Source organism: Amblyraja radiata, chromosome 45 (genome assembly GCF_010909765.2).
Source record: "Amblyraja radiata isolate CabotCenter1 chromosome 45, sAmbRad1.1.pri, whole genome shotgun sequence".
Lineage (NCBI taxonomy): Eukaryota > Metazoa > Chordata > Chondrichthyes > Rajiformes > Rajidae > Amblyraja > Amblyraja radiata.
In genome coordinates, this window is record NC_046000.1 from 5,814,367 (window position 1) to 5,840,355 (window position 25,989).

The 25,989-nt window shown below is 52.2% G+C and overlaps 2 protein-coding genes and 1 pseudogene across 4 annotated transcripts in view; 1 reads left to right on the forward strand and 2 right to left on the reverse strand.

Annotated features, from left to right (window-relative positions):
- Window positions 1-4,742, forward strand: part of prdx5 (peroxiredoxin 5) — a 26,559-nt gene extending 21,817 nt beyond the window's left edge. Inside the window, exon 7 of one of the 3 annotated variants that reach the window (XM_033015383.1) lies at window positions 4,725-4,742. The gene's annotated coding sequence lies outside the window, so the exon portion shown is untranslated. Of the gene's footprint in view, window positions 1-4,393; window positions 4,415-4,496; window positions 4,516-4,724 lie in introns of those variants that run through there. The other 2 variants (XM_033015384.1, XM_033015382.1) reach the window with 2 other exon arrangements.
- LOC116968619 (pre-mRNA-processing factor 39-like) lies at window positions 2,002-24,843 on the reverse strand. Its single transcript, XM_033015379.1, has 12 exons — window positions 24,754-24,843; window positions 21,502-22,565; window positions 18,282-18,407; window positions 14,804-14,922; window positions 13,222-13,389; window positions 12,181-12,352; window positions 10,786-10,893; window positions 8,843-9,007; window positions 8,292-8,418; window positions 5,218-5,486; window positions 3,232-3,416; window positions 2,002-2,080 (listed from the first exon to the last, which is right to left on the reverse strand). The coding sequence occupies exons 1-12, from the start codon at window positions 24,818-24,820 to the stop codon at window positions 2,002-2,004; spliced, it is 2,649 nt and encodes an 882-aa protein (XP_032871270.1). The 5' UTR covers window positions 24,821-24,843.
- Window positions 24,844-25,681: 838 nt separating this feature from the next.
- Window positions 25,682-25,778, reverse strand: LOC116968657 (annotated as a pseudogene).
- Window positions 25,779-25,989: the final 211 nt, after the last annotated feature.

Here is a 25,989-nt window from a genome sequence, read left to right on the forward strand (position 1 = left end):
GACTACGGGTGCTGTCTGTACGGAGTTTGTGCCATTCTCCGCCTGACCAGCGTGGGTTTTCTCCGAGATCTTCGGTTTCCTCCCACGCTCCACAAAGACGTGCGGGTTTGTGGGTTAATTGGCTTGGTGTAAATGTCAAACGTCCCCGAGTGGGTGTGGGATAGTGTTCGTGTGCGGGGATCGCTGGTCGGCGCGGACCCGGTTGTCCGTTTCAGCGCTGTATCTCTAAACACTGAACTAAAACCCACAACGACACTCGACCCAAAACTAAAAACTTTTTGAGAGTTGTGAATTTGTGGAATTCCCTGCCACAGAGGGCAGTGGAGGCCGAATCACTGGATGGATTTAGGAGAGTTAGATAGAGCTCTGGGGGCTAGTGGTGTCAAGGGATGTGGGGAGAAGGCAGGAATGGGGATGGTCAGCCATGATCACATTGAATGGCGGTGCAGGCTCGAAGGGCCGAATGGCCTCCTCCTGCACCTATTGTCTATGTTTCTGAACAATCCAACCTAACGAGAGCTGTTTGGGCCGACGGGCCATTTCCCACACGGCAGCCTACCTGGTACCAAGCGCTGTAGTTGTACGCTGCCTGACTGCTGCTGCTGCTGCTGCTGCCGTCTGCGGTGGCGAGGGCGGTGGTGCTGGCAGTGGTGGCGGTTGCTGCGGCTGGTGCGCTAACCACCGCCCCCTCCTCCACCCGCACTTTCTTCTCCTCCGGCTCCTCCAGGCTTTGAGGAGCAAAGAGACAAAAAAAAAAGTCAGAACGCGCTCACTTCATCTTCCCCCTCCTCCAGATCTCCCCACTGGCCTCCCTCTTGTACTCCAGAACCCCCCCCATCTAGACCGCACTCTACGGGACCCTACCTCCAGACACCTCCTCCTCCCCTCTCCAGACCCAACCCCCCCCCCCCAACCTCTTCCAAACCCCCTCAGCCTCTCTCTTCACATCCCCCCCCCCCCCCCCATCGTTGATCCCAGGAACAAATGGGTTAACGTACGATGAGCGTTTGACGCCGCTGGGCCTGTACTCGCTGGAGTTTAGAAGGATGAAGGGAGACCTCATTGAAATGTTCAGAATAGTGAAAGGCCCGGATAGAGCGGATGTGGAGAGGATGTTTCCACTGGTGGGAGAGTCTAGGACCAGAGGGCACAGCCTCAGAATTAAAGGAAGTTCCTTCAGGAAGGAGATGAGGGGGAATTTCTTCAGTCAGAGGGTGGTGAATCTGTGGAATTCTTTGCGGTGGAGGCCACAAGTCAGTGGATATTTTTAAGGCAGCGATGGATAGATTCTTGATTAGTGCGGGTGTCAGGGGTTATGGGGAGAAGGCAGGAGAATGGGGTTAGGAGGGTGAGATAGATCAGCCATGATTGATTGGCGGAGTAATAATAATAATAATGGATGGGATTTATATAGCGCCTTTCTAATACTCAAGGCGCTTTACATCGCATTATTCATTCACTCCTCAGTCACACTCGGTGGTGGTAAGCTACTTCTGTAGCCACAGCTGCCCTGGGGCAGACTGACGGAAGCGTGGCTGCCAATCTGCGCCTACGGCCCCTCCGACCACCACCAATCACTCACACACATTCACACACAGGCAAAGGTGGGTGAAGTGTCTTGCCCAAGGACACAACGACAGTATGCACTCCAAGCGGGATTCGAACCGGCTACTTTCCGGTTGCCAGCCGAACACTTAGCCCATTGTGCCATCTGTCGTCCCGTAGAGTAGACTCAATGGGCTGAATTCTGCTCCGATCACTTATGACCCTCCCCACTCCCCCCTCCAGATGTCTCCCCCCCCCTCCCTCTCCAGATCCTTGCACCCCCCAAGGAAGATTCGAAAGCCCCCATCCACATCCCCGCTCCCCAGACCCCATGCCCCCTAACCATTACCACCACCAAGCATCCTCACATCTCTTTCCCCTCCACCCCCCCCCCCCCCCCCCCCCCCCCCCGGACAACTCCACCGAACGGTGTGGCGGAGGGAAGGGGGCGGCACCTCACCCGTTCTCCGCCGCGCGCTTCTTGTTCGAGTTCTGCTTGAGGAGTTTCTGGTGTTCATCGTAGGCGTGGAGCAAACTGCGGAGACGGGAGAGACACAAAGAGAGCGTCAGACGCAGGGGGGGGGGACATCAGGGTAGAGCTGCGGCCTTGCCCATTAAAGTCTAGTTCAGTTTTGAGATACAGCGCGGAAATACAGGTTCAGGAATAGCTACTTCCCCACAGCCATCAGGCTATTAAACCTGGCTCGGACAAAACTGATTATTAATAACCCATTTTCTGTTATTTTCACTTTATCAGTTTATTTATTCATGTGTGTATATATTTATATAATGGTATATGGACACACTGATCTGTTTTGTAGTCAATGCCTACTATGTTCTGTGTGCTGAAGCAAAGCAAGAATTTCATTGTCCTATACAGGGACACACTTGAACTTGAACTCACTTGAATAAACTCACTTGAACTTGAAATAGGCCCTTCGGCCAATAGAGTCCGCAACAACCACAGATCCCCGCACACGGATACTATCCAACACACACTAGGGACAATTTACATTTATGCCAAGCCAATTAACCAACAAACCTGTAGAAACATAGAAAATAGGTGCAGGAGTAGGCCATTCGGCCCTTCGAGCCAGCACCGCCATTCAATATGATCACGGCTGATCATCCCCAATCAGTTCCTGCTTTCTCCCCATATCCATTGAATCCGTTAGCCCCAAGAGCTAAATCTAACTCTCTCTTCAAAACATCCAGTGAATTGGCCTCCACTGCCTTCTGTGGCAGAGAATTCCACAGACTCACAACTCACTGGGTGAAAAGGTTTTTCCTCATCTCAGTCTTAAATGGCCGACCCCTTATTCTTAAACTGTGTGTGACCCCTGGTTCTGGACTCCCCCAACACTGGGAACATTTTTTCTGCATCTACCCATTCAGAATTTTAATATGTTTCTATAAGATCCCCCTTTCTTCCTTCTAAATTCCAGTAAACACAAGCCCAGTCGACCCATTCTCTCATCGTACGTCAGCCCTGCCATCCCGGGAATTAATGGCCGACTCCTGTATTAGTAACTGATGCCGTGGGAGGAAACCGAAGATCTGGGCGAGTCGGGATGGAACCCGGGTCTCTGGCGCCGTGAATCAGCGGCTCTACCCGCCGCGCCGCCCGTTCAATCACGGCGGCTCCGTCAGTCCGCGCACAAACTAGACGGCGGGCGGGACACTAACCTGCGCACACTGCAGCCGAAATCCTCCAGGAACTCGACTCTTCGCTGGGAGAAGATGATTTTGATCTCCAGAGGCAGGGAGCTGAGGAGCACCTGCTCAAAGCAGTGGAGGATGTTACTCTCGTTGAGTCGGACATCGCAGCTGAATTCCAGCTCCAACAGGTTGAGGTAAAGCTTAACGTTCTCCTGCAGGGGGACAGGGGTCCAATGGTACTTTAATGCCTAAACAGTGTTTAGTTTAGAGATAGTCATCATTGGCGATCACTCGAAGATCTTCCAACAGTGCCCTAGTGAGACCACACCTGGAGTATTGTGTGCAGTTTTGGTCCCCTAATTTGAGGAAGGACATTCTTGCTATTGAGGGGAGCCCAGCGTAGGTTCACCAGGTTAATTCCCGGGATGGCGGGACTGTCATACGCTGAGAGAATGGAGCGGCTGGGCTTGTACACTCTGTGGAGTTTAGAAGGATGAGAGGGTTTCTCATTGAAACATATAAGATTATTAAGGGTTTGGACACGCTAGAGGCAGGAAACATGTTCCCGATGTTGGGGGAGTCCAGAACCAGGGGCCACACACACACAGTTAAGAATAAGGGGTCGGCCATTTAGAACGGAGACGAGGAAACACTTTTTCTCACAGAGAGTTGTGAGTCTGTGGAATTCTCTGCCTCAGAGGGCGGTGGAGGCCGGTTCTCTGGATGCTTTCAAGAGAGAGCTAGATAGGGCTCTTAAAGATAGCGGAGTCAGGGGATATAGGGAGAAGGGTACTGATTGGGGATGATCAGCCATGATCACATTGAATGGCGGTGTTGGCTCGCAGGGCCGAATGGCCTCTACTCCTGCACCTATTGTCTATTGAGTATGACTGTCCTCTATTCCCCTGTGCGTGACTTTGTTTAACGTGGGGAGACTGGTGCACAGACAGCCACCCCACGGTCCTTGACAGATCTGGGTCAGGATCCAGTGGCATGGAGTCCAAGACGACCGGAGACCCTTTTCTGCCGCAGCCTTTATCCGCCTTCCCAGCCGTCGTGATGCTCGACTAAAGTCAGCCATCGTCCTGCGCCTGTTCCACCGTTGAGGTGTGGGTTGACCTTGCACTAAGTAAGTGTTCCTCCGTACACGCCGCAATAAGCGCAACAATCTACACATTGGGGGGGAGAACACACACACACACACACACGCATACACACGGATACATACACACACACACACACATAGATCACACACACACAGACACACACAGATCGCACACATAGATCACACACACACAGACACACACACACATAGATCACACACACACGGATACACACACACACACGGATACACACACACACGGATACACACACACACACACACACGGATACACACACACACACTGATAAACACACACACTGATAAACACACACACACACACACACGGATACACACACGCACACACTGATAAACACACACACGGACACACGCGCACACACTGATAAACACACACACGGATACACACACACACACACACACACACACACACTGATAAAGACACACACGGATACACACACACACACACAACAATTTTTACATTTATACCAAGGCCAATTAACCTACAGACCTGTACGTCTTTGGAGTGTGGGAGGAAATCGAAGATCTCGGATAAAACAGTCATGGAGAGAGGGAGGGAGGGAGAGAGGGAGAGAGGGAGAGAGGGAGAGAAGGAGGGGGAGAGAGGGAGGGAGAGAGAGGGAGGGAGAGAGAGAGAGAGAGAGAGAGGGAGAGGGAGTGTGTGGGATAGCGTTAGTGTGCAGGGGCTGGTGGTCGGTGCGGACCCGGTGGGCCGAAGGGCCTGTTTCCGCGCTGTATTTCTAAACAAAACCAGACTATGAAATGATTTTTTAGTTACAATCTAGTCTATTGTCAGGTGCACCCCGGGTGCAGTGAATTTTTTTTTTTTTTTTAACAGTTAGTCGCAGTTTAGTTTATTGTCACGAGTGCCTCACCTTGTCTCCGTCGATGGCTTCGAGAAGAACCTTGCGGGCCTTGGCCAGGTTCTTCTGCACCTTCAGCAGCTGGCGGGAGAGCTTGATGGCGAAGAAGGATGAGAGTGGCGTGCCCTGGTGCAGCTCCACCGCCTCCCGCAGCAGCGTCTCCGCCTGCACCAGCTCGCCGCTGCGCCGCTCCAAGCTCACCCTCCTCAGGAGCACCATGGCCATGCCCGGCACCACCAGCTGGAAGGTCTTCAGGATGCGACGGGCCTCCTTGATGTCACCTGGGCACAAGGCGGTGGAGGAGGGGGGGAGAGATGAGTGGTGGGGTCGCCGAGTGGAGGCAAACTGTCGTGCTACCTGCTTTTAATGTACGTCGATAGAAAGGGTTAGAGGGGAGTTTAAGAAGGAACTGCAGATGCTGGAAAATCGAAGGCAGACAAAAATGCTGGAGAAACTCAGCGGGTGCAGCAGCATCTATGGAGCGAAGGAAATAGGCAACGCTTCGGGCCGAACACTTCCTCAGGCACAGTAGAGTTGCTGCCTCGCAGCGCCAGGGACCCGGGTTCCATCCCGGCTACGGGTGCTGTCTGTACGGAGTTTGCACGTTCTCACCGTGGGGTTTCCCCCCCCGAGATTTTACGGTTTCACTCCTGCACTCCAAACGCCTGCAGGTTTATTGTCTTGGTAGAACCTTCTGAATGTTGTAGTCGGCAGAGCAGTGCTCTGCGTATCGCCAACTTGGGACAATTTAAACATTTTATCAAGCCAATTAATCAATCCAATTAACCGACAAACCTGCACGTCTTTGGAGTGTGGGATGAAACCGAAGATCTCGGGAGAAAACTCCATGCAGCTCACGGGGAGAGCGTGCAGACTCCGTACAGACAGCACCCGTAGTCGGGATCGAACTCGGGTCCCTGGCGCAGTATTTTGCTGTAAGGCAGAAACTCTACTGCTGTGCCACCGTGAATAGACCCAAGTGTGTGTGTGTGTGTGTGTGTGTAGGACAGTGTTGATGTGCGGGGACCGCTGGTCGGCGCGGGCCCGATGGGCCGAAGGGCCTGTTTCCGCGCTGTATCTCTAAACTAAAGGCAAGGCGTGGAGGGGGGGGGGGATAGAGATCTGTGGGGGGGGGCAGCAAGAAGGTAAACTGACCATGCAAAGCTCAGCGCGCCGTGCTTTTAATGCCCATTTGCATGTTGATAGAAAGACAGGGTCGAATCCATTCCTAGGTTCCAGGAGCAGAACAAGGCTATTCGGCCCATCAAGTCTACCCCGCCATTCAATCGTGGCTGATCTATCTCTCCCTCTCAACCCCATTCTCCTGCCTTCTCCCCATCACCCCTGACACCCGCACTAATTAAGAATCTCTAAATCTCCACTGTAAAAATATCCACTGACTTGGCCTCCACAGCCTTCTGTTGCAATCAATTCCATAGATTCACCACCCTCTGACGAAATAAATTCTTCCCTATCTTCTTTCTAAAGGTACATCAATTTATATGAGAGAATTTATATGCTGAGAGAATGGAGCGGCTGGGCTTGTACACTCTGGAGTTTAGAAGGATGAGAGGAGATCTCATTGAAACATATAAGATTATTAAGGGTTTGGACACGCTAGAGGCAGGAAACATGTTCCCGATGTTGGGGGAGTCCAGAACCAGGGGCCACACAGTTTAAGAATAAGGGGTAAGCCATTTAGAACGGAGACGAGGAAACACTTTTTCTCACAGAGAGTGGCGAGTCTGTGGAATTCTCTGCCTCAGAGGGCGGTGGAGGCCGGTTCTCTGGATGCTTTCAAGTGAGAGCTAGATAGGGCTCTTAAAAATAGTGGAGTCAGGGGATACGGAGAGAAGGCAGGAACGGGGTACTGATTGGGGATGATCAGCCATGATCACATTGAATGGCAGTGCTGGCTCGAAGGGCCGAATGGCCTCTACTACTGCACCTATTGTATTCTTACACAACTCTTACCGCTGCGCACAAAATGTCATTGTCCTATCTTGTGGATAATGAAGTCGATTTTCAGTGTCTACAGAGAGATTTAGGCCATTTGGAAGAGTGGGCTGAAAGATGGCAGATGGAGTTTAATGCTGATAAGTGTGAGGTGCTACATCTTGGCAGGACAAATCAAAATTGGACGTACATGGTAAATGGTAGTGAATTGAGGAATGCAGGTGAACAGAGGGATCTGGGAATAACTGTGCACCGTTCCCTGAAGGTGGAATCTCATATAGATAGGGTGGTAAAGAAAGCTTTTGGTGTGCTGGCCTTTATAAATCAGAGCATTGAGTATAGAAGTTGAGATGTAATGTTAAAATTGTACAAGGCATTGGTGAGGCCAATTCTGGAGTATGGTGTACAATTTTGGTCGCCTAATTATAGGAAGGATGTCAACAAAATAGAGAGAGTACAGAGGAGATTTACTAGAATGTTGCCTGAGTTTCAGAAACTAAGTTACAGAGAAAGGTTGAACAAGTTAGGTCTTTGTTCTTTGGAGCGCAGAAGGTTAAGGGGGGACTTGATAGAGGTCTTTAAAATGATGAGAGGGATAGACAGAGTTGACGTGAATAAGCTTTTTCCCACTGAGAGTAGGGAAGATTCAAACAAGAGGACATGACTTGAGAATTAAGGGACAGAAGTTTAGGGGTAACATGAGGGGGAACTTCTTTACTCAGAGAGTGGTAGCTGTGTGGAATCAGCTTCCAGTGGAAGTGGTGGAGGCAGGTTCGATTTTATCATTTAAAAATAAATTGGATAGGTATATGGACAGGAAAGGAATGGAGGGTTATGGTCTGAGTGCAGGTAGATGGGACTAGGTGAGAGTAAGTGTTTGGCATGGACTAGAAGGGCCGAGATGGCCTGTTTCCGTGCTGTAATTGTTATATGGTTATATGGCAATTTATTGATTGCTCATATTCTATGTCGCTCTTCTAGGGAGATGCTAACTGCATTTCGTTGTCTCTGTCCTGTACATTGTACACTGACATTAAACTTTGAATCTGAATCTGAATAAACTCTCTTGACTCTGAAGAGAAAAGGCGCGTGCTCGAGAGGTTGAGAGCACCCCCCCCCCCCCCCCTTACCTTGCTGTTCCTCGAAGGCAGCCCACAGGAGATGCAGGGTGGGCTTCTTGGGCAAGTGGACCATGCAAGCCCTCTGGAAGACATTGCGGACAGCCTCCACACTGTGGTGCTCCAGATACTTGGCATACTGCGGGAGGGAGGAGGTGGGAGAGAGAGAGAGAGAGAGAGAGGGAGTGAGACAAGACCGAGCCCCGGTCTCAGTGTGGCATCAATTAATTAAAATAAAAAGACATATCGTGGAACAAAAATGAAACAGCTTATTGAGAACTGGAGGGGGCACTCACAGTGGAAACACGCTTACACATTTCTTCAGCAAATCCTTAACTTCTTTAGTTTTGTAGCAACACGTGCAGATAAAACAGCAATGGAATTAAAAGATTATGTTAGAAGTCAGATCATCAAAGTAAAACGTGAAATTCTTTGTTGGAACGCTTGCAAAAATAAAATTAAGAAACACGAAATTAAAAAGTAATGAACGCCGCCAGTGTGGAGATCAGATCAGATCCGACCCACAGCCGGGGGGGCGAGGTTGCAGGGGGGAGGGGGTTCACCTTGATCCAGAAGTCCTCGTACAGAGCACAGGCGATCACACAGCGTTCAAACAATACCAGAACACGTTCGTTGGTGCCGTTGGTCATCTCGAAGTCCAGGTAGTCCTTCCAGTTCTTCAGCTGGACCCTCTCTAGGGGCTTGACGTGGAAGTAGGGCCGCTTGATCTGAAGGGGGGAGAAGAAAGAGGTCGTCGAGGCGATTGACGGCAGAGGGGGAAACCTTGTGCGTGCGTTCGGTCATCTCTGGCCTTTGCCCAACCCCGTCTGACTTTTAACCCCCCTCGCATAACCGGCTTGGTATGTCCCCACCCCTCGTTCGCCTTTAGAATCAAACAGCTTAGTATGTCCCTCGGCCCAACTTGCCCACCCCGACCAACATGTACCATCTGCACTAGTCCCATCTGCCTGCGTGTGGCCCATATCCCTCCAAACCTGTCACAGAGTGATACAGCGTGGAAACAGGCCCTTCGGCCCAACTTGCCCACCCCGACCAACATGTTCCATCTACACCTGCCTGCGTTTGGCCCATATCCCTCCAAACCTGTCCTAGCCATGTACCTGTCTAATTGCTTCTTAAACATTGCAATAAGTCCCAGCCTCAACTACCTCCTCTGGCAGCTCGTTCCAGACACCCACCACCCTCTGTGTGAAAAAGTTACTCCTCAGATTCCCCATTAAGCCTCCTCCCCCCCCCCCCCTTCCTTCCCACCACCCCCCACCTCACCTTAAACCCATGTCCTCTGGTTCTCGATTCCCCTACTCTGGGCTAGAGACTCTGTGCATCTACCCGATCTATTCCCCTCATGATCTTGTACACCTCTACGAGATCACCCCTCATCCTCCTGAGCTCCAGGGAATAGAGACCCAGCCTAGACACAAAACGCTGCAGTAACTCAGTGGGACAGGCAACATCTCTGGAGAGGAGGAATGAATGACGTTTCGGGTCGAGACCCTTCTTCAGAATGACCCATCCCTTCTCTCCAGAGACGCTGCCTGTCCCCGCTGAGTTACTCCAGCATTTTGAGTCTATCTTTGATTTAAGTCAGATTTCTTCCTACACATTAGAGTTCCAGCCTTTGTTCAGCAAAACCCACCATGCGTGGACTTCCCACCCACACAGAATCAGTCCGGGATAGGGTCACCTATCCATGTTATTCACGGATGTTGCCTGACCCGCTGAGTTACTCCAGCATTTTAGACCACAGGACACAGGGGGCAGAATTAGGCCATTCGGCCCTTCAATCACAGCTGATCTACTTTACCCTCTCAATCCCATTCTCCTGCCTTAGACAATAGGCAATAGGTGCAGGAGTAGGCCATTCGGCCCTTCGACCCAGTACCGCCATTCAATGTGATCATAGCTGATCATCCCCAATCCTTACCCTGTTCCTGCCTTCTCCCCATATCCCCTGACTCCGCTATCTTTAAGAGCCCTATCTAGCTCGCTCTTGAAAGTATCCAGAGAACCGGCCTCTGATGCAGAGAATTCCTCAGACTCGCAACTCTCTGTGTGAAAAAGTGTTTCCTCATCTCCGTTCTAAATGGCTTACCCCTTATTCTTAAACTGTGTGGCCCCTGGTTCTCGATTCCCACAACATCGGGAACACGTTTCCTGCCTCTAGCGTCCCTTAATAATCTTATATGTTTCAATGAGATCCCCTCTCATCCTTCTAAACTCCAGAGTGTACATGCGGGCGGTGAGAGGCAGCAATTCTACCGCTGCACCACCGTGCCGCCCCCTCACGCTCTCTCTAAAACCGCGCGAGGCCAGTCCCGTAAAGATGGCGGAGAGAAGGCTCGAATCTGTATCTAATCCATTCTGTGTCTGAGAGAGTGGCGGGAGCTTTTCACCACATCCTACCCGCACCGTACGTCCTTGTATTGTGAGGCTGTGCCCTCTGGTCCCAGACTCTCCCGTTACCATCGCCCGGCTTCACCCTTACCGACTCCTCGAAGTGCCACCGCTTGCTGACTTCCACTTCGTTCACGAGGTACGTCTCCTGCCGAGTGGCCTCCAGGTGGGCTCGGATCTTCTCCAGCTCCTTGTCGGCCTGGCCAGGGGGCAAGGGGAAGGGACAAGAGGGTCAGAGGGGGGGGGGGGGAGCCCCCATGGAGGGTCCTCGGCAACAGCCACCGCCGGCCCACGAGTTCAGCGGCGCTCGAGATCCCAACCCGCGTCTTAAAAAGTGTTTAAGAAGGAACTGCAGATGCTGGAAAATCGATGGTAGACAAAAATGCTGGAGGAACACAGCAGGTGCAGCAGCATCCATGGAGCGAAGGAAATAGGCAACGTTTCTGGCCGAAACCCTTGGGTTTCAGGCCGAAACGTTGCCTATTTCCTTCGCTCCATAGATGCTGCTGCACCCGCTGAGTTTCTCCAGCACTTTTGTCTACCCACGTCTTAAAAAATGATCGCTTCAAGACAAGAATGGAACCTAATACTGAAATGATTATATTTGGCGTAATGGAAGATGGGAATAAATTGAACACATCTCAAAATCTATTCCTTAACTACGGTTTAATAATAGCAAAAAAATTAATTCTTAAATTTTGGAAGGGTTCATCAATACCAACGCTTAAAATGTGGATTGCAAGTATGTTGGACACCGCTCATCTTGAGGAAATGCGATTCCTCCTAATGGATAAATCAGACCAATTCATAACGAGTTGGTCTCCATTCGTCGTTTTTTTGGAATCATATGGTGTAACACAATTGTAAAAAATAACTGTTTCAGGACTGGACGAGGGTTGGTCAAGACTATAAATAATGATCTCCTTTTCTTTTTTATTTTATTTTATTTTCTCTATTTTCTCTCTCAACTTTCTTCATTTACTCGTTTTCTTTTTTCACACACTATATATTTCACATCTTTCTATCCTTTACTATCTAACTTCTTTTTCTTATTCTAATCTTTTTTCAATGTAACAAAAAAAAAAAAAAAGAAGCTGTACATAAAATGTATTATGAAAATATATATTAGGCACTTTGGTGCCATATGACTGTACTTACTTCTAATAAAATAAAATATTTAAAAAAAAATTAAAAATGATCGCAGCAGAATCGGGCCATGGAAACAGGCCCTTCGGCCCGACATGCCCACGCCGGCCAACACATCCCAGCTACACTAGTCCCAATGACAAAAAAAAAGAAGGGCACAAAGGACAAACGGGAAGGGAGAACAATGGAGGGACCGAGGGGAAGGGGGGTGGATACTTCGGAACTTTGTCACTGCCCTTTACGTAGCGACTGTTTGTATACCTTGCGTACGCAAGCAACGAATTTCACTGTGAGTTGTCACATGTCTCGACGGCCGAGATCCCCCCCCCCCTTCGGTCACCTTCTCCTGGTCCCTGGTCCCCACCCCCGGAGGGGGGTCGTCCCCGGGGGGGCCCTCGTCGATGTCGGCCTCCGCCGCCGCCAGGCTGGTCACCACCTCCGAGCGCAGCCGCAGGAACTCGTCCGTGGAGAGAACGTCCTTCGGCGAGTAGCCCTGCACGTGCTCCTTAAACCTGCGCGAGGAGCGAGGGAGGGGGAGGGGGAGAGAGGGAGGGAGGGAGAGGGAGAGGGAGGGGGAGGGGGAGGGGGAGGGGGAGGGGGAGAGAGGGAGGGAGGGAGAGGGAGAGGGAGAGAGAGAACACGTGGGTCAGGGTTTGTCTCCAGTCAGGGGTTGGGGACATTAATAATAATAATAATGGATGGGATTTATATAGCGCCTTTCTAATACTCAAGGCGCTTTACATCGCATTATTCATTCACTCCTCAGTCACACTCGGTGGTGGTAAGCTACTTCTGTAGCCACAGCTGCCCTGGGGCAGACTGATGGAAGCGTGGCTGCCAATCTGCGCCTACGGCCCCTCCGACCACCACCAATCACTCACACACATTCACACACAGGCAAAGGTGGGTGAAGTGTCTTGCCCAAGGACACAACGACAGTATGCACCCCAAGCGGGATTCGAACCGGCTACCTTCCGGGTGCCAGCCGAACACTTAGCCCATTGCGCCATCTGTCGTCCCAATTACCCTTCCCGCGGTCCCTTGTGTCCCAAGGCATGGCCCCCAGTTTGGGCAGGCTAGGGCTTCATCACCTCAGAGGGTGGTGGAGGCCGGTTCTCTGGATGCTTTCAAGAGCGAGCTAGATAGGGCTCTTAAAGATAGCAGAGTCAGGGGATATGGGGGGGGGAAGGCAGGAACGGGGTACTGATTGGGGATGATCGGCCATGATCACATTGAATGGCGGTGCTGGCTCGAAGGGCCTACTCCCGCACCTATTGTCTATTGCTAGAAGATCGGTGGTGGATCTGTACCAACCCATGCATCGATCCGGTCGTACACGCACCCTCCCCCTCCCTCACCCCCTCCATCCTCCCACACTCACTTCTCAAAGTGGTGGCTGTACAGCTGAGTGGGGATGCAGAGTAGCCGGTCATAAATGGCGGTGACGGCCTTCAGCCGCCCCTGCTCCTTCTCCCAGCTCACGTACATGTCCCACAGTCGGTCGGAACGGAAGTCGGTGCCAGCGGCAGCCAGCGCCATCTCGAACACGCTGCGGGGAGTGAGAGAGAGAGAGAGGCAGAGGGAGAGAGACAGAGAGACAGAGAGAGAGATGTCAGGCACAGAGGCAACACTGTCAAACCTAGCACAGAAAGGTGCGTTAAGTAAAAGCGACACACCCTTACCTACTCTGACCTGAAATGTCACCCATCAACCTTCTCATGAGTTCCAGCAGCAGAACTAGGCCATTCGGCCCATGAGGTCTACTGCACCATTCAATTATGGCTGATCTATCTCTCCCTTCTAACCCCATTCTCCTGCCTTCTCCCCGTAACCCCCGACACCCGCACTAATCATGAATCTATCTATCTCTGCCTTAAAAATATCCACTGACTTGGCCTCCGCAGACTTCTGTTGCAAAGAATTCCACAGATTCACCACCCTCTGGCTAAAGAAATCTCTCTTCAGCTTCTTCCTTTAATTCTGAGGCTGTGACCTCTAGTCCTACTAGACTCTCCCAGGAGTAGAAAGAACTAGGGATGAATCTTTCCCTCTTCTTCCCTCTCCCATCAGGCACAAAACTCGACCCGGGAATAGACAATAGACAATAGGTGCAGGAGTAGGCCATTCGGCCCTTCCAGCCAGCACCGCCATTCATTGTGATCATGGCTGATCATCCCCACAAAACTCGACCCGGGAATAGACAATAGACAATAGATGCAGGAGTAGGCCATTCGGCCCTTCCAGCCAGCACCGCCATTCATTGTGATCATGGCTGATCATCCCCAATCAGTACCCCGTTCCTGCCTTCTCCCCATATCCCCTGACTCCACTATTTTTAAGAGCCCTATCTAACTCTCCCTTGAATGCATCCAGAGAACCGGCCTCCACCGCCCTCTGAGGCAGAGAATTCCACAGACTCACCACGTCTCCGTTCTAAATGGCTTACTCCTTATTCTTAAACTGCGGCCCCTGGTTCTGGACTCCCCCAACATCGGGAACATGTTTCCTGCCTCTAGCGTGTCCAAGCCCTTCCTTAACAATCTTATATGTTTCAATGAGATGCCCTCTCATCCTTCTAAACTCCAGAGTTTACAAGCCCAACCGCTCCATTCTCTCAGCATGTGACAGTCCCGCCATCCCGGGAACGAGTAACAAGACTTACTCGGCTGCTCACAGTGGGCAGAGCCGCTGCCTCATAGCGCCAGAAACCCGGGTTCGATCCTGACCTCACGGGTGCTGCGTGTATGTGCACGTGTGAGACAGTGTGAGCGAGCGAGCGTGTGTGACCGAGTTTGCACGTTTTTCCTGTGTCCGCGTGCAAACTCCGCACAGACAGCACCCGGAGGAGACCCACGAGGTCAGGCTCTCTGCCCCCCCCCCCGCCACCCCCACTATTACGCCTCGGACCAGAACGTCACCTCCCTGCTCCCATTTTCTCTCCCAGCCCCAATTAGCTAGCTTACCTCCGTAGTTTGACCGAGGTGTCAGGGCCGGTGGGCTCAAGGATTTCCTGCAGGAAAACGATATAGTGGACCCACAGATCCACACTGAGGGGGATGGACTGCAGTCCCCGCTGGTATACCTGTACAGACAGTAGCTGTTAGACCATCAGGTGGGAAATGAGGAACTAAAGCAAGCTTGTTCGACGTTGCGGTGGCAGCTACAGACTTTAGAGACACAGTGCTGAAACAGGCCCTTCAGCCCAGCGACCAGCGACCAGCCCGTACACTGGCATTATACAGTTTCTTCCCAACTGAATTATGCCAGCAACATAATAAAGGACGAGTCGCACCCTGGCCACTCCCTCTCTTCCTCTCTCCCCCCCCCCCCACCCCCCACACCCACCCTCCCATCGGTACAGAAGTGTGAAAACGCACACCTCCAGATTCGGGGACCGTTTCAGGCATCAGGGAACCGAATCATCCCACCACAACCAGAGAGCGGTCCTGAACTACTATCTACCTCATTGGTGACCCTCGGACTATCCTTGATCGGACTTTGCTGGCTTTACCTTGCACTAAACGTTATTCCCTTATCATGTATCTATACACTGTAAACGGCTCGATTGTAATCATGCATTGTCTTTCTGCATGATTGGATAGCACGCAACAAAAGCTTTTCACTGTACCTCAGTACACAAACTATCCTGCACACTAGGGACAATTTACAGAAGCCAATCAACTTACAAACCTGTATGTCTTTGGTAGGTGGGAGAAAACCGGAGCACACGGAAAAATCCCACGCAGGTCACGGGGAGAACGTACAAACGGCGCCCGTGGTCAGGATCGAACCCGGGTCTCTGGCGCTGTGAGGCAGCCACTCTACCGCTGCGCCAGTCGTACCGAATCCGTTCTTTATCGGCAGGGATGAAACCGGAGCACCCGGAGGAAACCCACACATGGCCACCAGGGGAATTTGTGGGCCTGTGCGGGGAGGTGGGACTGGTGTGGTTGGCATGGGAAAGTTGGGCCGAAGGGCCTGCTTCCGTGCGGTGTGACTCGAAATAGCAGGCGCACCCACCTATCCCCCACAGAGGATCTCTGCCTTCCCACAGCTGGTGGGCGTCATGCCCAGCTACCACTGGGGGGGGGGGGGGGGCAACCTTCACGTGGGAATGCCAGTGAACTCAAGTCATGCAGATATCCTTACCGCCGGCCGGAAATAGCGGCAAGAAACAGGAGCAGCCAGTGATCATCTGAACGGTGTCAGATTAGGAGAAGGGGAGGTGCAACCAGACCTGGGTGTCCTCGTACACCAGTCACTGAAAGTCAGCATGCAGGCTCGGCAGGCAGTGAAGAAAGCAAATGGCATGTTGGCCTTCGTAACAAGAGTCGTCGAGTATAGGAGCAAAGAGGTCCTTCTGCAGTTGTACAGGGCAACCACACCAGTGGAATATTGTGTGCAGTTTTGGTCTCCAAATTTGAGGAAGGACATTCTTACAAGGTTAATTCCCGGGATGGCGGGACTGTCATATGCTGAGAGAATGGAGCAGCTGGGTTTGTACACTCTGGAGAGGGGATCTTATTGAAACATAGAAGATTATTAAGGGTTTGGACACGCTGGAGGCAGGAAACATGTTCCCGATGTTGGGGGAGTCCAGAACCAGGAGCCACAGTTTAAGAATAAGGGGTAAGCCATTTAGAACGGAGACGAGGAAACACTTTTCTCACAGAGCGTGGTGAGTTTGTGGAATTCTCTGCCACAGAGGGCGGTGGAGGCAGGTTCTCTGGATTGTTTCAAGTGAGAGCTAGATAGGGCTCTTAAAAATAGCGGAGTCAGGGGGTATGGGGAAAAGGCAGGAACGGGGTACTGATTGGGGATGATCAGCCATGATCACATTGAATGGCGGTGCTGGCTCGAAGGGCCGAATGGCCTACTCCTGCACCTATTGTCTATTGCTATTGAGGAAAGTCTTTTTCACCCAGAGAGTTGTGAATCTGTGGAATTCTCTGCCTCAGAAGGCAGTGGAGGCCAATTCTCTGGATACTTTCAAGAGAGTTAGATAGAGCTCTGAAAGATAGCGGAGTCAAGGGATATGGGGAGAAGGTAGGAACGGGCTACTGATTCTGGTTGATCAGCCATGATCACAGTGGATGGCGGTGCTGGCTACAAGGGCCTAATGGCCTACTCCTGCACCTATTGTCTATTGTGTCAGATTAGGAGAAGGGTAGGTGCAACGAGACCTGGGTGTCCTAGTACATCAGTCACCGAAAGTCAGCATGCAGGCTCGGCAGGCAGTGAAGAAAGCTAATGGCATGTTGGCCTTCATTGCGAGAGGATTTGGGTTTAGGAGCAAAGGAGGTCCTACTGCAGTTGTACAGGGCCCTGGTTAGTTCACACCTGGAGTATTGTGTGCAGTTTTGGTCTCCTAATTCGAGGAAGGACATTCTTGCTATTGAGGGAGTGCAGCGTAGGTTCACCAGGTAAACCGAATGGCCTACTCCTGCGCCTATTTTCTATTTATCCCAGGAGGGAAGTTGATCTGCCAAGTCATAAAAACATTAAAGTGGAAAGAATTGGGGGATATGCAAAGATTGGAGGGGGGGGGGGGGGGTTGGGGGGAAGAGTTAGTCTCAGTCTACCCCACGACAGAAGGGGGAGGGGTTGTCCAGTTTGATAGCCACAGGGAAGAAGGATCTCCTGTGGCGTTCTGTGCTGCATCTTGGTGGAACCAGTCTGTTGCTGAAGGTGCTCCTCAGGTTGACCAGTGTGTCACGGACGGACGGATGGACGGACGGACGGACGGGGGGGGGGGGGGGAGGGTGAGCTGTATTGTCCAGGATGCTCCGCAGTTTGAGGAGCATCCTCCCCTCCAAGACCAACCTCCCCGTGAAACCAACTCCAACCCCAGGACGGAGCCGAGCCGGTCTTCCCGATGAGTTTGTTGTTTTTTTGCAGTTTGTTCCAGTGAACTCGAGTCTGTGCTGACATCCTTAAGGGCCTGGAAGGTAGACAAAAATGCTGGAGAAACTCAGCGGGTGCAGCAGCATCTATGGAGCGAAGGAAATAGGCAACGTTTCGGGCCCGAAACGTTGCCTATTTCCTTCGCTCCATAGATGCTGCTGCACCCGCTGAGTTTCTCCAGCATTTTTGTCTACCTTCGATTTTCCAGCATCTGCAGTTCCTTCTTAAACTCCTCAAGGGCCTGTGCCACTTGGCGATGTTTTCGGCGACTGCCGGCACCGTTGACTGACTTATCAGGTCACCGAAACATTCGCCGCGGGACGATGACGCGCGGCGCTGTTTTCAAGCGTCGCAGCTTTTTTTTTGTCGCCGTTGGATTTTGACACGTTCAAAATCTTTTGGGCGACACCGATACGACGCCGGCAGTCGTATCGAACAAAGTCGGCAAGCGGGACAGACCCTTCTCTGCCACCGCCCGTCGCACAGCCTTGAAATAGCAGCGAGAAACAGCACAGAGCCGCCGGTGGCAGTCCTCACCTCCTCCGCCTCTTTGGCGAAGCCCAGTCGCTTCTCGATGTCCGCGTACTTCTTCCAGTAGCCGTAGCAGTAGGGGTAGCGAGTGAAGAAGGAGTCGAACGCCCTCCTCACGGCCCAGACGTGATTCTGAAAGCGCAAGTGCCAAAGTCGGTTTATTATCGGCGCGCGCGCACACCCGGGACGCGGTGACAGGTCCACCTCCCCCCCGCCGTTTAGAACGGAGACGAGGAAACACTTTTTCCTCACAGAGAGTAGTGAGTCTGTGGAATTCTCTGCCTCAATTCTCAGGCCGGTTCTCTGGATACTTTCAAGAGAGAGCTAGATAGGGCTCTTAAAGATAGCGGAGTCAGGGGATATGGGGAGAAGGCAGGAACGGGGTACAGATTGGGGATGATCAGCCATGATCAATAGACAATAGGTGCAGGAGTAGGCCATTCGGCCCTTCGAGCCTGCACCGCCATTCAATGTGATCATGGCTGATCATCCCCAATCAGTGCCCTGTTCCTGCCTTCTCCCCATATCCCCTGACTGCGCTATTTTTACATTCACATTGAATGGCGGTGCTGGCTCGAAGGGCCAAATAGCCTACTCCTACATCTATAGTCTATTGTCTATTGAGGTGTTGCAAACCCAGCGGTCTGAAGGAGGGTCTCGGCCCGAAACGTCGCCCATTACTTTTCTCCGGAGACGCTGCCAGACTCGCTGAGCTACTCCAGCTTTTTTTGCGTGTCTGTCTTCGGTATGAATGTTTAAGATTAGTGCAGAGATACAGCGCGGAAACAGGCCCTTCAGCACTCAGAGTCGGCGCCGACCATCGATCCCCGCACGCCAACTCTATCCTACACACACCAGGGAACATTTACAATTGTAACGCAGCCAATCAACCCACAGACCTGTACGTCTTTGGAACGCCGGCTGATCATCCCCAATCAGTACCCCGTTCCTGCCTTCTCCCCATATCCCCTGACTCCGCTATTTTTAAGAGCCCTATCTAGCTCTCTCTTGAAAGCATCCAGAGAACCGGCCTCCACCGCCCTCTGAGGCAGTGAATTAAAGTGTACGAGTCTAAGAAGAAGGTTGGATGAATATCTTAGGTAGGCAAAAATGCTGGAGAAACTCGGCGGGTGAGGCAGCATCTATGGAGCGAAGGAAATAGGCAACGTTTCTGGTCGAGACCCTTCTTCAGACTGATCTTCAGTTAACATCTCACTGTTTTTCTTCAAAAATAAAGAAACTATTAATCAAAAGACTGTGTTAGGAAGATTTATCTTTCGAGAAGCTTTGAAAGTCTCGTGAAGAACTCACATGCGTAATAATGCGACATTCTCCTAATAACACGTTTCTCCCAAGTGGCTAGAGAGATAACGGAGCGATCTCTTGAACGATATAATAATCTGCCACTCTAGCAAGTGCAACGCGCAGTGCAAATAGATAAATACCAGAGAGCAGAATATAAGCGTTGCCGTTACAGTGAAGGAGCTGATGAAAAAGAGGTGCAATGAGGTGGGCTGTGAGCTGTTTTGGGCCCCATATCCGAGGGAGCTTCATATCGAGGAGTTGAGTATAGGAGCAAAGAGGTCCTTCTGCAGTTGTACGGGGTGCTAGTGAGACCACACCTGGAGTATTGTGTGCAGTTTTGGTCTCCAAATTTGAGGAAGGACATTCTTGCTATTGAGGGAGTGCAGCGTAGGTTCACCAGGTTAATTCCCGGGATGGCAGGACTGACATATGTTGATAGAATGGAGCGACTGGGCTTGTATACTCCGGAATTTAGAAGGACGAGAGGGGATCTTATTGAAACATGTAAGATTATCAAGGAATTAGACACGCTGGAGGCAGGAAACATGTTCCTGATATCGGGCGAGTCCAGAACCAGGGGCCACAGTTTAAGAATAAAGGGTAAGCCATTTAGAAAGGAGATGAGGAAAAACATTTGTGAATCTGTGGAATTCTCTGCCTCAGAAGACAGTGGAAGCCAATTCTCTGGATGCTTTCAAGAGAGAGTTAGATAGAGCTCTAGAGATGGCGGAGTCAAGTGATATGGGGAGAAGGCAGGAACGGGGTACTGATTGTGGATGATTAGCCATGATCACAGTGAATGGCGGTTCTAGCTCGAAGAGCCGAATGACCTACTCCTGCACCTATTGTCTATGTGCCGGCGCTGGACAGGGTCCAGAGGTTCACCAAAATGATCCCAGGAATGATTGGTTTAACATATGATGAGTGTTTTGACAGCACTGGGCCTGTACTCGCTGGAGTCTAGGAGGATGAGGGGGATCTCATTGAAACCTACAGAATAGTGAAAGGCTTGGATAGAGTGGACTTGGAGAGGATGTTTCCACTAGTGGGAGAGTCTAGGATCAGAGGGCACAGCCTGAGAGTTAATGGACATTCCTTTAGGAAGGAGATGAGGAGGAATTTCTTTAGTCAGGAGGTGATGAATCAGTGGAATTCTTTGCCACAGACGACTGTGGAGGCCAAGTCAGTGGATATTTTTGAGGCAGAGATGGACAGATACTTGATTAGTACGGGTGTCAGGGATTATGGGGAGAAGGCAGGAGAATGGGCTTAGCAGGGAGAGATAGATCAGCCATGATTCAATGGCGGAGTAGACTTGATGGGCCCAATGGCCTAATTCTGCGCCCATAAATTGTGAAAATGTATTCGGAGACAGTCAGACTGGTCGGAGAACTGGGAAGAGGGAGGGATGTGGAGAGAGAGAGAGAGGGGAAAGCAAGGGTCATTTGAAGTTAGAGGAGTCAATGTTACTACTGCTGCCCAAGCAAAATACGAGGTGCCGTTCCTCCAATTTGTGCCGGGCCTCACTCTGACAATGGAGGAGGCCCAGGACAGAAATGTCAGTGTGGGAATGGGAGGGGGAAGTTAAGGTGTTTAGCAACCGGGAGATCAGGTAGGTTTAGACGGGACTGAGCGAAGGTGTTCAGCGAAGCGATCGCCGAGCCTGCGCTTCTGTCCTGCTGAGTTACTCCAGGATTGTGCTTCAACCTATTGTCCTATTCGCAGGTCAGTTTCTCCCCCCCCCCTCCACACAAGGCAGTGACCTCTGTGGTCTGGCAAAACGGATAATACGGCAAGGCTCTGGAACAAAGGGTGCCGAAAAATCGTTGGCGGACCTGCATTAGATTGAATGCGATTGAGGAAGGAGGATACAGAAGATGCATTAGGGGAAGCAGTGAGACAATTGCCGGGCGTGATTTACCTCCTGCTCCACGTACTGGAGCACGTACGTCCATCCGGTGAAATCGTACGGATTGTCCTCCACAATCTTCCAGTACTTCTCGAAGTCGGCAGGGTAGGGGGGCGCGGCGTCCTCGGCCTCTGGCAGCTGGTATTCGCCGCCGGCCGGCCCCAGGTCGCCCTGTTCCGCCGCCGCTGTGTACTCGGCGCCGTTGGTTTCCCCCAAAGTCTGGCCCGGCCCCGTCTGCTCCGCCGGCCCGCCGTACAACGGCAGGTCCGAGGCCGTGCCATAACCCCCGCGAGGGCTGGGCTGCCCCCTCCCCACGCCGGGAACGCCCGTCTCCATCTCGGCGCCGCGGTGATACGGGGGGATGGGGGTTTGGTCCGGTTCGAGCGCCGCAGGCCGACGAGGGCTACAACGCTCCCCGTCGCCATTGTAGGGGGCCTGACTCTGGGACGTCGGCCCACGAGCGGCACCCGCCGGTTCAACCGCAGCCGCGCCAGCACCGAGGCCGTTGGCCCCCGGCGGCCCAAAGTCAGACGGGGCGGCACTTGCCGGCTGCCCCAAGTCCCAGCCGCACGGGGCAGCAGCCGACTGCTCCATAGGGGGATGTGGACGAACGGCTGCCGACCGATTCCCCACACCGCGCCGGGCCAGAACGCAGGCCGCCAGCGCCCCACCAGGCGGCGAGTCCTCTCCGGTCTCATCGCCGGCTCCCGTGCTGCCAGCCGCCGATTCCTCTGCAGTTTCCCCGTCGCTGCTGGCCGGCGAGCTGTTGCTGCCAGTCTCCGCACCGTCCGAGCACCGGCTGTCTGCCGCCGAGTCCTCCCCGGCGCTCTCTCCCCACCGGCCCAGGCCACCGGTCAGCGACTTGTCCCGATCCTCCCCCGGGTAGGGGGCAGTGGCGGCGGGGTAATCGCCACATGGGGGACTCCCGCTGTCCGCGGCCGACTCCCCGCCCGTGTCCGCGCCGCTAGAGTCGGCGCTGCCCGCACTGTCCACCGCCTGCTCCATGGGCTGGGCCCGCACAGAAAACCGATCTCTCGCCCTCCGCCTTCCTTCCCTCGGTCGTTTCCTTTCACCAGCTGCGGGTAAAAGGCACAGGTAGATTCACTCATTTTAACATGAATTAACATCCACCACAGTGGAAGTAACATTCCTCACTGTGGTGGAACGCAATACAACAGGTCCTGCCTGTACTGGGACACACACACACACCCTCCCCCCCCCCCCCCCCCCTTACACACACACACATCTAATCAAGTCAAGTCAAGTTTATTCGTCACATTAACATATGAGATGTGCAGTGAAATGAACAGTGGCAATACTACAAACAGAATATTCACATATTACATATTTGTGGGAGGGAGGGAAGAAAAGGAAAAAAACAGCGATATTAAAAAGACACCACACAGCAGTAAAATGGTACAGTACAATGACAATCCACCTGTCACACACCACTCAGTCCTTACACCCTTCAGTACATTCACACACACACACACAACCTTCCTGTACTGGGTGTAAAACCTTCACACACACACACACAACCTTCCTGTACTGGGTGTAGTACACTCACACACACACAACCTTCCTGTACTGGGTGTAGTACACTCACACACACCCAATCTACCTGTCAGTACACTGACACACACACACCCCTCAGTACATTCACACAGACCCTCAAGTCTGCCTGCAAGAGGGTGTAAGACCCTCACACACACACACACCTTCAGTCCTCCCGTGCCTGGTGTGGGACACCCACACACCCTTCAGGCCACACATATACCGGGCGTAAGACCCTTTCACACACACACAACACCCCCTCCCCCTTCCCAGTCAGCCTGTACCGTAGGTTCACCCCCCCCCCCAGTCCTCCTGTGCCGGGTATAGGACCCTCACTCACCCCCCTCAGTCCGTTCACACACACACCCTGCCTGTGTCAGATATAGAACCCTCACACACACACCACGCCTGAGTCCATTGACACACCACCCCCCCCCCCCCCCCCCCCAAGTCAGCCTGTACCAGTCAGTAGGTTCACACCCCCCCCACCAGGTGTATGACCCTCACACACACATGCCGGAGTCCGTTGAGACACACACCCCCCCACCCCCCCCCCCAAGTTAGCCTGTAACCAGTCAGTAGGTTCACACCCCCCTCCCCTCCCCTTAGTCCTCCTGTGCCAGGTATAGGACCCTCACACACACCCCTCAGTCCATATATACACACACACTCACCCTCACACACCCTCATACACACCCTCTCACACTGATACACACCCTCACCCTCACACACACGCCTCAGTCCATATATATACACACACACTGATACACACACACACTGGTGCACACACACACAGGTACACACTGATACACACCCTCACCCTCACACACACGCCTCAGTCCATATATATACACACACACACTGATACACACACACACTGGTGCACACACACACTGGTACACACACACACACTGGTACACACACACACACTGGTACACACACACACACTGGTACACACACACACTGGTACACACACACACTGGTACACACACACACACTGGTACACACACTAATACACACACACTGATACACACACACACACGCTAATACACACACACACTGATACACACACACACACGGATACACACACACACACACACTGATACACACACGCACTGGTACACACACTAATACACACACACTGATACACACACACATACACACACACTGACACACACGGATACACACACACACACTGATACACACACACACTGGTACACACACTGGTACACACACACACACTGGTACACACACTGATACACACACTAATACACACACTGGTACACACACTGGTACACACACTGGTACACACACACACACACTGGTACACACACTAATACACACACACACTGGTACACACACTAATACACACACACACTGGTACACACACTAATACACACACACACACTAATACACACACACACACACTGGTACACACACACTATACTCCCACTCCCTCCCCCCCTCAGTCCACCAGTGTCCTCGCCAGCAGCTCCACAGCCGCCAGTGCCCAGTGTAAGGCCACCCCACCCCCCCTCCCCCCTGGGCCTGGGCCTGGGCGAGCGGGCAGCAGAGGAGAGGCCGCCCGGGGACGTCTCTCCCTCCCCGCGGATTGAGAGATCATCCTCCCTCCACCGCCTCCAATATGGGCGCCTCCAGCTCCCCGGCAGCCGCCCGCCCCCCCTCCACCCTCCCTCGGCCCTCTCTCACCGCCCACAGCGGCCGATGGCGGCGGATTCAGCTCCCGCTCCCGCTCCGGCCACCGATCATCCTCCATCGCTCCGTCACCCTCGCCGGAAGCGGAAGGAGTAGGAGAAGCAGCGCCGCGGCGTGCACCCTGGGAGTTGTAGTTGTGTGGCGTGTAGTCAAGGCAACCAGGCCCTTCAGCCCAACTTGCCCATGCTGGCCAACACGTCCCATCCACACCAGTCCCACCTGCATGCATTTGGCCCAGATCATTCTTGGTTTATTGGTTTATTGGTCCTCCAAAAATATTGTGTTGTAATGCCGTGCCTTGCAGTCATAACATCAAATAAAATAACAAAACACACACTTAACCCAGATTTAACAAACATGTCCCATCCACACCAGTCCCACCTGCATGCATTTGGCCCAGATCATTCTTGGTTCATTGGTCCTCCAAAAATATTGTATTGTATTGTATTCCGGACTTTTCAGTCTGAACAAAATTTCGTGCCTTGCAGTCATAACATCGAATAAAATAACAAAAACACACACTTAACACATATTTTACATCCACCACAGTGCGAGTCTACCAGGCGCTCCTCACTGTGATGGAAGGCAAAAGTCTTAAAGTCCTAGGTATACAAAATTGCTGGGGAAACTCAGCGGGTGCAGCAGCATCTATGGAGCAAAGGAAATAGGCGACGTTTCGGGCCGAAACCCTTCTTCAGACTTCAGTCTTAAAGTCCTTGTCTCTTCCCTGGAAATGGAATTTAAACTGGAGGTGGTGGAGGGAGGACTAAATATATCAAATCAAATCAAATCAAATCAACCTTTATTGTCATCTTGCAAAGCAACAGTTGTACAGTGCAAAATGAGAAGACGTTTCCCAGGGACATGAAACTTAAAACACTTCACACATAATAACAATAAAAACAATCCAGTCCCTGAGAGAATAGCTAAGGAACGCTTCACGAATGTGCCTGTCATCCTTGCGCAGGGTCCATGCTCATCTCCTCATTGTTCCATTCTAAACATTTCCCATCCATGTGCCTGCCTAAATGTTTCTTGAACATTACAACTACCCCAACTACCTCCTCCGGCATAGATACAAAAAGCTGGGGTAACTCAGCGGGTCAGACTATCATAGAAACATAGAAAATAGGTGCAGGAGTATGTTGTTAAGGGCTTGGACACGCTAGAGGCAGGAAACATGTTGGGGGAGTCCAGAACCAGGGGCCACACACACAGTTTAAGAATAAG